Source organism: Delphinapterus leucas, chromosome 17, assembly GCF_059928025.1.
Source record: "Delphinapterus leucas isolate spDelLeu-1000000601 "Yukka" chromosome 17, BTC_Dleu_Yukka2, whole genome shotgun sequence".
NCBI lineage: Eukaryota > Metazoa > Chordata > Mammalia > Artiodactyla > Monodontidae > Delphinapterus > Delphinapterus leucas.
In genome coordinates this window covers 56,838,504-56,852,235 of record NC_143145.1, presented here as the reverse complement: position 1 = coordinate 56,852,235, position 13,732 = coordinate 56,838,504, and the positions used below count along the sequence as shown (strand labels likewise).

Genomic DNA, 13,732 nt, shown 5'->3' with positions numbered 1-13,732 from the left:
CATGGCCTAAAAGGCCTGTACAGTCTTGTCTTTGAGCACCTCTTTGGCCTCATCTCGCCACAGTGTCCCTTATTCTCTGAACTCCAGCCATACTGACCTCTATGACGTTCAACCAGATACGCTTGCTCTACCTCTAGGCCTCTGCCCTTGCTATTCCATCATATGGGAGGCTCTTCCCCCATGTCTGGATGGCTGCTCCATTTACTCTCTCAAGTCTCAGTTGGAATATTATCTGTCCAAAGAGGTATCCCTGACCATTATATGTAAAGTAGCATCCCCAGTCTCTAACAATTTTTACCTCTATAGCAGTTACCACAATGTGATTTTATCGTCTAGTTTATTTATTGTTAGCTTTCTCCCTCAAGACTGTAAGCTCTTGTTTACTGTTTTCACAGTACATTCCCAGAGTTTAGAGCAATACCTGACTGTCTAGCATGTACTAGGCACTCAAAATAAGTGTTTATTGGATGAATACATGAATATGTTTAAATGCATATGGAATGTTTAGCCCACAGAATGCCTGAATTTGCTGTCTGTAGTGTTAGACCTTTGTATCCATGGCTTGTGCATTCACATATGGGTCGTGCAATCCAGTTTATTGAGTCCTGGTGTGTGGAACCCTCAGATGAGGGACCCACAGATGCAGATGGCTGACTCTACTATGTCATTTTATTTTATTTTATTTTATTTTATTTTATTGCGGTACGCGGGCCCATCACTGTTGTGGCCTCTCCCATTGCGGAGCACAGACTCCGGACGCGCAGGCTCAGCGGCCATGGCTCACGGGCCCAGCCGCTCCGCGGCATGTGGGATCTTCCCAGACCAGGGCACGAACCCGTGATCCCTGCATCGGCAGGCAGACTCTCAACCACTGTGCCACCAGGGAAGTCCTTCTCTTCTAATTATTAAGATGAAGGACAAAGCGGTCAAGTAACAAAGGAGCAAAGATTGTAAGTGGTGGTACTGGGGTTTGGACTCAGGCAATTTGGTCCCACAATGATAATCATTATCACTCACCTACTCAAAACTATTGTCTTAGCCTGGCATTCAAGTTCTCCAACAATCTGACGACTAACTCTCCCAATCTCTTCTTTCATCATTCATCCATTCATTTATTCACACATTCATTATTCAACATATATTGAGCATCTACTTTATGCTAGACACTGACCTAAGTCCTGGGCCTAAAGGGCTGAATCAGCTAGTTCTTTTGGGGAAGGGAAAGGATAAATAGAAATGTGAAAATCCTTATTTTATCAATGCTGTCAGCACAATCAAACCACTGGTGAATTTGAGTGGGAACTTTACTTATTTTATGGCCCAAGACTTCTCTTTTATAACAAATGACAGACTTCAATATTACAAGGTGTCTTTTCGATACCTGATTTCTCCAAACACTGCTCCAGCTTTCAGAGTAACCAGAACTTGAGTGCCATCAGCTCCTCCAAGAACTTGGACTTCTCCTTGCTTAATGATATACATTTCCTTACCAATTTCTCCCTATATGCCAAATGTAAAGAGGAAATGGTAGTCACTTTATTCTTGACAATTATGCTCCAAATTAAAAGATATAAACTCTTTTAGAGGAGTAAATGTAAATGAAGGAAGCAAGGAATAGAAATGTAATAATAATTATCTTAAGACCTGAGGTAGTTATGGACATAAGTTTGACATAACATGTGAAAGGAAATTACAAGGAAAGTGATACCTTCTAGAACCTGAGCACTGTGTGCCATCACTGGACAGGCAAAGATACTTCAGTCAGCACATTGTTTTAAGAATGGGATTGGAGAGAGGAAATAACAGATTGTAAGCATAATCACCTTAGCTTTGGTGACAACTGCTATGCTTTGAAGAAGTTGCTTAGTTTATCCAAAGAACATGGGCTACAGTCATCTAAAGGTGAACTCTACTCTTCTGCCTATAGTACTGAGGTCTGATTTTAGTAATTGCAGCATATGAGACCCTTAAGATATTATTCTTGTTCCATGTTGAGAAGAAAGTGTTAGTGCAGCAGGTTTATATATATCTTTATTGGAGCATAATTGCTTTACAATGTTGTGTTAGTTTCTGTTGTACAACAAAGTGAATTAGCTATAAGCATACATATATCCCCATATCCCTTCCCTCTTGAGACTCCCTCCCAGCCTTCCTATCCCAGCCCTCTAGGTCCTCACAAAGCATGGAGCTGATCTCCCTGTGCTATGCAGCAGCTTCTCACTAGCCATCCATTTTACACTTGGTAGTGTATATATGTCAATGCTACTCTCTCACTTTGTCCAGCTTCCCCTACCCACCCCATGCCCTCAAGTCCATTCTCTACGTCTGTGTCTTTATCCCTGCCCTGCCACTAGGTTCATCAGTACCATTTTTTTAGATTCCATATAAGTGCGTTAGCATACGGTATTTGTTTTTCTCTTTCTGACTTACTTCACTCTGTATGACAGACTCTAGGTCCATCCACCTCATTACAAATAACTCAATTTCTCTCCTTTTTCGGCCGAGTAATATTCCATTGTATATATGTGCCACATCTTCTTTATCCAATCATCTGTTGATGGATATTTAGGTTGCTTCCATGTCCTGGCAATTGTAAATAACACTGCAATGAACATTGTGGTACATATATCTTTTTGAATTATGGTTTCTTCAGGGATATGCCCAGTAGTGGAATTGCTGGGTCATATGGTAATTCTATTTTTAGTTTTTTAAGGAACCTCCATACTGTTCTCCATAGTGGCTGTTTCAATTTACATTCCCACCAACAGTGCAGGAGTGTTCCCTTTTCTCTGCACCCTCTCCAGCATTTATTGTTTGTAGATTTTTTGATGATGGCCATTCTGACGGGTGTGAAGTGATACCTCATTGTAGTTTTGATTGCATTTCTCTACTAATTAGTGCTGTTGAGCATTCTTTCATGTGTTTGTTGGCAATCTGTATGTCTTCTTTGGATAAATGTCTATTTAGGTCTTCTGTCCATTTTTGGATTGGGTTGTTTGTTTTTTTGATATTGAACAGCATGAGCTGCTTTTATATTTTGGAGATTAATCCTTTGTCTGTTGCTTCACTTGCAAATATTTCCTCCCATCCTGAGGGTTTTCTTTTCATCTTATTTATGGTTTCCTTTGCTGTGCAAAAGCTTTTAAGTTTCATTAGGTCCTATTTGTTTATTTTTGTTTTTATTTCCCTAACTCTAGGAAGTGGGTCAAAAAGGATCTTGCTGTGATTTATGTCATAGAGTGTTCTGCCTATGTTTTCCTCGAAGAGTTTTATAGTGTCTGGCCTTACATTTAGGTCTTTAATCCATTTTGAGTTTATTTTTGTGTATGGTGTTAGGAAGTGTTCTAATTTCATTCTTTTACCTGTAGCTGTCCAGTTTTCCCAGCTCCACTTGTTGAAGAGGCTGTCTTTTCTCCAGTGTATATTCTTGCCTCTTTTGTCAAAGGTAAGGTGATCTTAAGTGTGTGGGTTTACCTATGGACTCTCTATCCTGTTCCATTGATCTATATTTCTGTTTTTGTGCCAGTACCATACTGTCCTGATTACTGTAGCTTTGTAGTATAGTCAGAAGCCTGATTCCTCTAGCTCCGTTTTTCTTTCTCAAATTGCTTTGGCTATTTGGGGTCTTTTGTGTTTCCATACAAATTGTAAAATTTTTTATTCTAGTTCTATGAAAAATGCCATTGGCAATTTGATAGGGGTTGCATTGAATATGTACATTGCTTTGGGTAGTATAGTCATTTTCACAATGTTGATTCTTCCTACCCAAGAACATGGTATATCTTTCCATCTGTTTGTATCATCTTTGATTTCTTTCATCAGTGTCTTATAGTTTTCTGCATACAGGTCTTTTGCCTCCTTAGGTAGGTTTATTCCTAGGTATTTTATTCTTTTCTTTGCAATGGTAAATGGGAGTGTTTCCTTGATTTCCCTTTCTGATTTTTCATTGTTAGTGTATAGGAATGCAAGAGATTTCTGTGCATTAATTTTGTATCCTGCTGCTTTACCATATTCATTGATGAGCTCTAGTAGTTTTCTGGTAGCATCTTTAGGCTTCTCTATGTATAGTATCATGTCATCTGCAAACAGTGACAGTTTTACTTCTTCTTTTCCAATTTAGATTCCTTTTATTTCTTTTTCTTCTCTGATTGCCATGGCTAAAACTTCCAAAACTATGTTGAATAATAGTGGTGAGAGTGGGCACCCTTGTCTTGTTCCTGATTGTAGAGGAAATGCTTTCAGTTTTGTACCATTGAGAATGATGTTGGCTGTGTGTTTGTCATATACGGCTTTTATTATGTTGAGGTAGGTTCCCTCTATGCCCACTTTCTGGAGAGTTTTTATCATAACTGGGTATTGAATTTTGTCAAAAGCTTTTTCTGCAGCTATTGAGATTATCATAAGGTTTTTATCCTTCAGTTTGTTTATATGGTGTATTGCACTGATTGATTTGCATATATTGAAGATAAACCTCACTTGATCATGGTGTATGATCCTTTTAATGTGCTGTTGGATTCTGTTCATTAGTATTTTGTTGAGAATTTTTGCATCTATGTTCATCAGTGATATTGGCCTGTAATTTTCTTTTTTTGTGACATCTTTTTCTGGTTTTGGCATCAGGGTGATGCCTCATAGAATGAGTTTTGGAGTGTTCCTCCCTTCAGCAGGTTCTTTTTTTTTTTTTTTTTTTTTTGCAGTATGCGGGGCCTATCACTGTTGCGGCCTCTCCCGTCGTGGAGCAACAGGCTCCGGACGCACAGGCCTGGCGGCCATGGCTCACGGGCACAGCCGCTCCACGGCATGTGGGATCCTCCCAGACTGGGGCACGAACCCACGTCCCCTGCATCGGCAGGCGGACTCCCAACTACCGCGCCACCAGGGAAGCCCCAGCAGTTTCTTTTATTCAGTTCTTGTTTATCTCTGGGGACTCTGGAGCCAGGGCAATGACACTTGTTCAATGCCTTGAGAACTAAACTCCTGGAATGTTCACATAGACACTGGTTAATGTTATTCTGTATGCCTCAGGCAGTGTGGCAGGATGTACCAGGCTGTCAACACTGTTTAATGTAAACACAAAGATTTATGGTGTGTGCTTTGTATCTAGTTTGGAGTCTGAACAATGACTGGTCATGTAGCTATGTGACCAGCCCCATTTAAAAACTCTGGACTCCAAGACTTAGACGAGCTTTCCTAGGCAGAGATATTTTGCCCTTGTCTCTATGGTCCACAGTAGGAGATAAAAATGCATTCATGTGAGCCTCTCAGAAGTAGGATCTAGGAAATCTGCACCTGATTTCTCTAGTCTTTGCCTATGCATATCTTTTTCTTGCTGTTCCTGCACTGTATACTCTGCCTTAATAAATCTTAAGTGATAAATATAACTTTATGTTGAGTCATGCAAATTACTAAACTAGTGGGTGGTTGTGGGACCCTTGGAACACATCTCACTCCAGGATCCAAAAAACATAAATATGTTTTACAAGAGATCTAAATGGCACTTGGGTGAAGAAAAGCTTTTAAACTTTAAATAAGCCAGTTCTCATAATACTAGGCAAACTATTTGGATAACAGTACCTATATGTCTTAGTGAGTTGAGTCTTGATCACCCTGGGCTATTAAAAATAGCATAAATATAATAAATTCTCTTATATTTGGTTCAGGAGGGGGCTGGATTATTTGAGTTCATAAAACATTCTTGTCAACCATATTTTCAAAGGAGTAGAATACACTAAAATTAATTTAGGATTAAACAATGTTGATTATAGTTTATGCTCTGCAATGGCTGAGACAATGTCTACTTTGTTCCACTGCTGAGCATAGGAATTATGACATAGGCACTCATTTATGAATAATTTATAATTCAGCTATTCTCTGGGAAGTTTTGAAATTCTTTAATACCAAGGGTTATTCTCCTGAACATTACTTATTGTCATATTATAATTGTTAGGTTAAGTTTAAAGTTTTCAGACTCTACCTCTTAGTTAACATCTGTGACACTGAAATTCTCATTTTATCTCCCCATGACTTTTATGAGGAAGCTAGAGTAGGTATTATTATTTCCATTTTACAGAAAGAAAATAAAGGCACAGATTGGCTTACTGGCTAATATTTGGCTGAGTAACCGTTGCTCCATGATAGTAAATAGAAGCAAAAGGAAGCCTAGAATGCACATCTCCTAACTAAGCAATGCAAAAAGTATATTTAAATTTTGCATTGTGTATTTATACATTCTATAAATAGATATATTTATTCCCAAATGTAGATTTAAGTAGAAATTCCAATACAGATGGATCTAATTATAGTTATTTCCACATTATCAGTGCTAATAATACATCTTGCATTTGCAAAGTACTTTTGAAATCATAATATCAGATTTTACATTGCTCCTTATTTTAACGCCTGTGTTTGTTTTATCAGAACATGCTACTTTGAGGCTTCCCTGGTGGTGCAGTGTTTAAGAATCAGCCTGCCAATGCAGGGGACACGGGTTCGATCCCTGATCTGGGAAGATCCCGCATGCCGTGGAGCAACTAAGCTCGTGCGCCACAACTATTGAGCCTGCGCTCTAGAGCCCGCAAGCCACAACTACTGAGCCCACATGCCACGACTACTGAAGCCCACGCACCTAAATCCTGTGCTCCACAACAACAGAGGCCACTGCAATGAGAAGCCCGTGCACAGCAGAGTAGACCCTGCTCACTGCAACTAGAGAAAGCCCACGCACAGAAGCGAAGACCCAACACAGCCAAAAATAAAATAAATAAATTTAAAAAATGAAGGAACATGCTACTTTATAGCTGCAAGGTATTTTCATAGATATTAACTCACTTATTTCTTGCAAAAATCCCAGTGAGGTCAAATAGGAAAGATATCATTATTCTTATTTAAAAATTGGTAGTAGAGACTTGAAAAGTTAAGTGTCTTGGGCAAACTTACGAGGCTGGCAGATGATAGCATTAGAACTAGCAACACCTATGTCACCTGATTATATAATATGTACAGATCATATCTAATGAATCCAATATCAAGACTGATCTCTTTAAAGCCAACACAATATCTATGAATTATTTTAAAAATGAGCGAAAGTGTCTAAAAATTAGCTTTTCAAGAGATACTCCAAGAAGTAATGATTAGGACAGGGTCATATTCCTTAATTCTTTGCATGAAGTAATTCTCAAGGAACTGGAATGATTTTTCAAAGGCAGTTATTACAACTGACTGGAGGTAGAAGTACATAATGGGTACTTAAATATAGTTCAGCACTTTTAATTATTTTTTAATGGTCATTTCAATAATTTTCCAAGGAGATCTGGCATAATCAACGAACCAAAACTTCCACTATTTCTTGCGTATTTCTAGGCTAATTTAAAACTTTCCTGCAAGTTTAATTGGCATTCAAATGAAGTAGACATTCCTTAGAGAGCAACGTCTGACAGCATGTGCAAAATAAGATCAAACCAAGCTCTTCTGGTTGGTTTATGTACTAATTTGGAGAAAGTGTAGAAATGCAAGCGCTTCATGTAACCCTTAGTGAGAGAGCACTTCAAATTTTCGGGGTTCCTGTGTAGAAGCCTATTTCCAAGGCTGACAGGCATTATGATGCTCAAATTAATTCTTGCAAATTAATCCTGGGAAAATTCCTAAGGACTCTTTGAAGCAGTCCAAACTACCCACTTGGTAAGTTTAGGAGCCATCCAGAGGATTAGATAGGTCAGCAAACTCAGTCCTGAGCCCTGCCATTTCTTCAGTTATTTAAACAACTGCTAATGGAACATGTTTTCTTTCGTTTTTTTTTTTTCTTCCATTTTCCTACAATGATTTGGGGAAATGATAAAAAAACAAAGCTGAACTTGGCTGTATAAAATCTGGACAAGTAACTTTTCGCCTCTGTCTATGTCTACTCTTAATTAAATCCCTTCTTAAAAACAGAAACAAAGAAATGTGGCTTGGAGTCTCATGTCTTTTCATTTCTGCTCTTCCCCCTGCTTATTTTTTTCCTTCCTTCATTTGTGTTCACTAATCTGTTTTTATTATTGAGTGATGGATGCGATGTGAGGAAGAAATTAGAAATGAGAACGCTGCATCTACTCTGCATTTCACACTTTGTTAAACAAATTTTCACTGATTGTGGGCCCAGATGCTAAAGTTTCTATGAGTTATCTCAATTTTCAGTCCCTGCTGCTATTGGAACAAATTGAAAGGCCATTTTGGTGCATTAAGGTCATGTCATCCTAAATGCATCACTGCCCGAAAGGGGTCCTTAAACTGAGCTGTGGTTTGTATTTCCCATTTTAATGAAAATGATTTTACATCAGTATGCCCACATTTAATCTGGACTAATTTGTGTGGGATTCTAGATTCCTGGTTTCATTAATATCACAATCTCTATTTTTCCTCTTTACCTCTGACAGCTCCTACTCAGTTGCCCTCTGTGATTCTTCTTCATTGACCTGTTCCATAAATACTGGTATTCTTCAAAGTTACAGCCTTGGTCTTCTTTATTTACCTTTTCTTGAGCTTCTTATGATATCAGTTTCCATCATATGCCGGTTTCCAAAGATTTACCTCCAGTTCTGTCCTCTCTCACGGGCTAGACTGATTTCCACCTGTGCACTAGGTATCTCTACCTGGATGCATTAAAGTACCTTCACTCTATTTGACTTTGTCTTTCACCGTTATCCTAGTTGATCATTTGCTTCCATTCCTTAAACAAGTCAAGTTCTGTCCTGCCTCATGGTCCCAAGTCTTCATCTAAAATAGTGTCCTCTCCAGTTTTTTTTTTTTAAACTAGAGAACTATTTCTCTTCAGATTTTCACAAAGTTCATGCCTGACAGCTTGACAATCTCTCCCTGTCTGAGTCCCCCAATCTAAAGTAAGTGCCTTTGCCACCACGCACTCCCCTGACAAATTGTTTTTGCTGCATAGAAACTTAGCACATTTTGGAGTTACACAGTAATTTTATTTGTTTATTGTTTGTTTCTTCCATCAGGCCAGTGATACTCAACTTTGGCTCAATTTATAATCATCTGGGAGCTTTAAAAATATTGATATGTGGTCTCCACCCAGACCAATTAAGTTACTGCAGATGGAGCCCAGATTTCTAAATTCAGGTGATTCTGATGTACACTGTGAATTGAATACCCTGGCACTAGACTGTAAGCCCTTGAAGGACAAGAACCACCTTTTTATGCTCACTGCTGAATATATCCAGTACCCAGCACAGTGCCTGGCCCATAGTATTTCAAAATTATTTATTGAGTCTCACTGAATAAATGATACTAAAATTTTCTAGCTTTTGACTTATTGTAGTTCCATACACTCCCTCCGAAGACAGAGTCCCTTCCTTTCTGCCTTGACACATGTGAATTCTTTTCTCTACCTGGAATGCCTGCTTCTTCTTTCTCCTGGTTCATGCTGATTCACTTTTCAAGACTTAGCTTGACCAGCATCTTCTCCAGGAAATCTTGCCAGTACCCCAGTGCAGAAGTGTCCTTACTCTGTGTCCTACCACAGCTTGTGCTTACTTCTACCATCTAGCACATTATTTTGGAATGATATAAGTACTTCTTACCCTCACTCATGTGTGAACTCCCCAGGGTTTTGGATCATCTCTCATTTCTTTGAACTGTTCATCTTTCTCTACTTTTTATTTTGATTATTGCCTTCACTATTGATTTAATATCTCAAGATGTATCTCAAGGTCCCAAGGTCATCATTCCTTCTCTCCCCCTTTGAGTTAGTAATCAGAGATATGCAAAATTGTTTATTTTAGAGTTATTTGTAATAGCAAACACTTGGAATTGATTATGATATATTCATAGACTGGAATATTATGCAGCTTTAAAAAGGATGTTGTAGATTACTTAATAATATGTAAAATGTTCCCATGATATATTGTGACATGACAAAACAAGTTTCAAACATAAGCGAGGTATGGTGCCAATTTTATAAAACAAGCTCTAACTATCCATCAGTCGATATAAAAAGATAGGTTGAAATATATTCATAGTGGTTATTTCTGGGTGGTGGAGTTTTTGTCTTTGTGCTTTTATGTGTTTCCCATTTTAAAAATAATGAACATGTATTACTTTGTAATCATAAAAAGCACAGTAAAATTTAAAAAAATGGCATTGATTATTTACTAACGGGGTGAGCTAAATGGAGGTAACTGATAGTTTGCTGAAGACATAAAAAGGGCAGAACCACCTTTCACTTCTGTAACTTTTCCCTCCGCCTTAAGTATTTGGAGTTAATGGGGTGGACAATTGATGATTTACATTTACACAAAGCAACTTTTCAGACCACCCACACTTATATCCTATAAGTAATGAAATCCATATTGTCTTGTTCCATTTTGAACTCTGAGAGCACATTATAGATTTACAGAATTGTATATCATGATTATTTCCATACTATGGAATTCACCCTGGACAAATTTTGTTTAAACTATTCTCTTGACTTATATCTGAACTCCTCAGTGTATTTATTAGTCATGCATTAGAAAAATAGCATGAACTCACCTTTTTGCAGACAAAGTCACCAGGTAAATAGACAATGGATTTCAATCTTAGCAACATGTCATAAATCATCTGTGTATCACAACCCTAAAGAAAAAACAGAGAAAAATAATTCTCATAGACACAGCTAAAAGGCCAATATTCCAATTGATTTTAAAATGCAATGGAAATAAACAATAATAGATGTTGTCTGTGTTAACATTAAAATATTAGTTGCCGGTGGATATGGACTTGTCTTGACCCAAAATTTAGAAAAAAATACCTATGATATGATGGCTAGAATTTAGATCCTGGTTAGATATATTCAGGTTTGAATCCTGTTTCCACTACTTATTGCTATGTATCTATGTATCTCATGCCCTCATTTTCTTAATCTGTTAAATGGGGGTGAAATTGTTACTAATCTCATAATGGTAAAATTTTACTCATATAAAACAACATAATGCTTAGTAAATGATAGGTATTAAAGATTACGGTGATATAGTGAACGATTGATTATTAATATATTAACACTGACAGGTAAAAATCTTTGCTGAATATTTTTCTTTTTAATAACATCTTTCACACTATTGTTAGATATTATTATTTAACTTTGCAAGCTTGTATGTTTTTCTTCCCCAACTTAATTGTCATCTTCTTAAAGGCAGAGTAACTGTACATGAGAGATACAAAAACAATATCTGTTAAACGAATGACTGTTCATACCCACTTCAATAGTGTAAGAAACAAATTTGATTTGTTAGAAAATGTGTCTATATTTGTTTTCTGTCTAAATAATTGTAATTTATCTATATGATAGGCTAAAGAAAAATCTGTAGATGCTTCAAAACTCTCACTTTACATAGCGATTTTGAATCTTCTGCTTTCATCAAATATTTTTATTTTTCCCTCTCAGAGCTGTTAACATGTAGCAGCTTTCCTTTTGTCCGTCCCTTAGGGGAAATTATTATTTTGCAGAGAACTAATCCTAATCAGTAGCAGAGGAAGGAGGTGGAAAAGCAAAGGACCTACCCCCAGTTTGTGGATTGGCTAATCATTCCTTTAGCGATCACAGGTTTCCATAATGATTTTAGTAGCAAACACTTGACCTAGATCCATATGAAATTTAAACCTTGGGGTTGCTTGACTGATAAGGAGAGTTAATGATTTATGATTGAAGTATTTTCAAGTAGCCATGGGTGAGAAGCATTCAGATGAACTTGAAGTTAGAATTTTAAAAATTTATTTGAGAAACTATAGCTTTTGGTTCTCTCGGATAGAAAGAAAGGCAAAAGCCAACAGGAATACCTTCTTAATTCAGCCCAACAAATATTCATGAAAGCTGCTATGAGCAAGGCTTTGAACAATGCCCTTGGTGCAATCAGAGATGACAGAGAGTAAGCCTAGTTGGGATAAGGTTTTAAGTACACAGAAAAGCTGTAATTTGTGGTAAAAGTTAATCATATCATAAGATATCCCAGGCAGGTATCCATACAACTTTTAAGAGGTGGGGCTTTTACTTCTGTCTTGGAGTGGGGATGAGAGAAAGGGGAAGCATCAAGAAGGTGCTCGTGTGGGTGACACAATTTGAGTCATTTGAAGATGAATATGATTTTTATCTGCAAAGATGCACAAAGGTCCTTTTAGGCATAGTGAAGTGTACATTTTCTTTCCTTGTCATGTATTTGTTTTGTGCAAAGTGTATAATTGTCATTTATATTTATTTTATCCCTACCATGTCTCACAGGTTATCATATTTGCTAAGGCAAATGACAAAGATTAATTTCCTTCTAAAAATTATTTTGTTTTTAGTAAAAATTCTCTAAACATATGGCTCATGTGCCCTGCTTCTTTTAATGCTGTCACTGATTCACGGTAATTTCATTTCAGAAACTGGTGTTCTGATCACTCAGAACTCTCTTAGGAAAAAACACAAACTGGCTTGATTTTAAGATTCTGCCCACTAAAGAAAGTTAGTGTCCTTGATATTTTAGAGAAAATTCATTAGAAATATATTTGGGAGTTCTTAAGCTTAAACATGTCTAGAATATCATTGCAATGAAGGTAACTCTCAATCATTCATATCCATGGAGAATAATAACATTATAAATGATCAGAAAGAGAAGATTTTTTTAAAAAGCCCACTTACATTTACTTTCACAAGCACAGTTTGATGTTTTCAGCATTAACTTTTAATTATAATTTGTAGGCCAAAATAAAGTTTTCATTCCTTGAACAATTCCTGCTGGAATGAACTTTGATGAAAATTCCCAACTGTATTAAATTGTATTCATAGGAATTACTAATGATTTTAAATGCTGTTTTCCTATGGCAATAATTCCATAAATGTACAAAGATGTGAGTGGCAGTATTATTTTCAGTACTGAAAAAACTGGAAACAACAAAATGGCAATCTGTGGACAGGTAAAAATATTGAAGATTTGTAGGTTGCAATACCATAAACTGGTTAAAATCAATAAATCAGTTCTCTCCCTCTCTAGATGTGATTGAATTCAACAAATAATGTGGTCTGCACAAAAGCAAGCTATAGAATATATTCATTATGACTCCAGCTATGAAAAAATCTGTACAAAATAATACTACCGGGCTTCCCTGGTGGTGCAGTGGTTGAGAGTCCGCCTGCCGATTCAGGGGACACGGGTTCGTGCCCTGGTCCTGGAAGATCCCACATGCAGCGGAGCAGTTAGGCCCGTGAGCCACGGCCACTGAGCCTGCGCGTCCGGAGCCTGTGCTCCGCAACGGGAGAGGCCGCAGCAGTGAGAGGCCCGCGTACCTCAAAAAAACAAAAACAAAAACAAAAAAACTACCTGTCATTGATGTTTATATAGATAAAAAGTAAGATAAAAATGAGGATTGGAAGGATATCCTTGAAATAATCTTAAGTGGCCACCTCTGAGGAGGGAGAAAGGAGAATAGAACTGGCAAGAAGAATAGATGAGACTTCAACTTTTATTAATGTTAATAAAAATAAAGTAAAACACACTTCCCAAGATTGTAGGAACAAAATCCTCTTTGAGAAGGAACACATTCCATCTTTTCTGTCTGTCAGGTTAGCTCACTGGCAGAAAGCACTATAAAGAAACCCAATTAATGGAAGTGTTGGAACAAATTAGGAGATAAGCCTTAAAATAGATTGACAAACAATTAGTACTTTCCTCAGTAGAAATGCCCAAATACTTACATGGAGAGCTGTTAGCTTATGGCTTGGATTTCT

At 37.4% G+C, this 13,732-nt stretch overlaps 1 protein-coding gene across 1 annotated transcript in view; it reads right to left on the bottom strand.

Moving 5' to 3' along the window:
• Window positions 1-13,732, bottom strand: part of CNGB3 (cyclic nucleotide gated channel subunit beta 3) — a 129,950-nt gene that overhangs the window by 20,076 nt on the left and 96,142 nt on the right. Inside the window, exons 14-15 of the mRNA XM_089898592.1 lie at window positions 10,522-10,605; window positions 1,382-1,500 (exon numbers count right to left, since the gene is read on the bottom strand). Coding sequence (XP_089754718.1) covers window positions 1,382-1,500; window positions 10,522-10,605 — 203 coding nt within the window. The remainder of the gene's footprint in view (window positions 1-1,381; window positions 1,501-10,521; window positions 10,606-13,732) is intronic.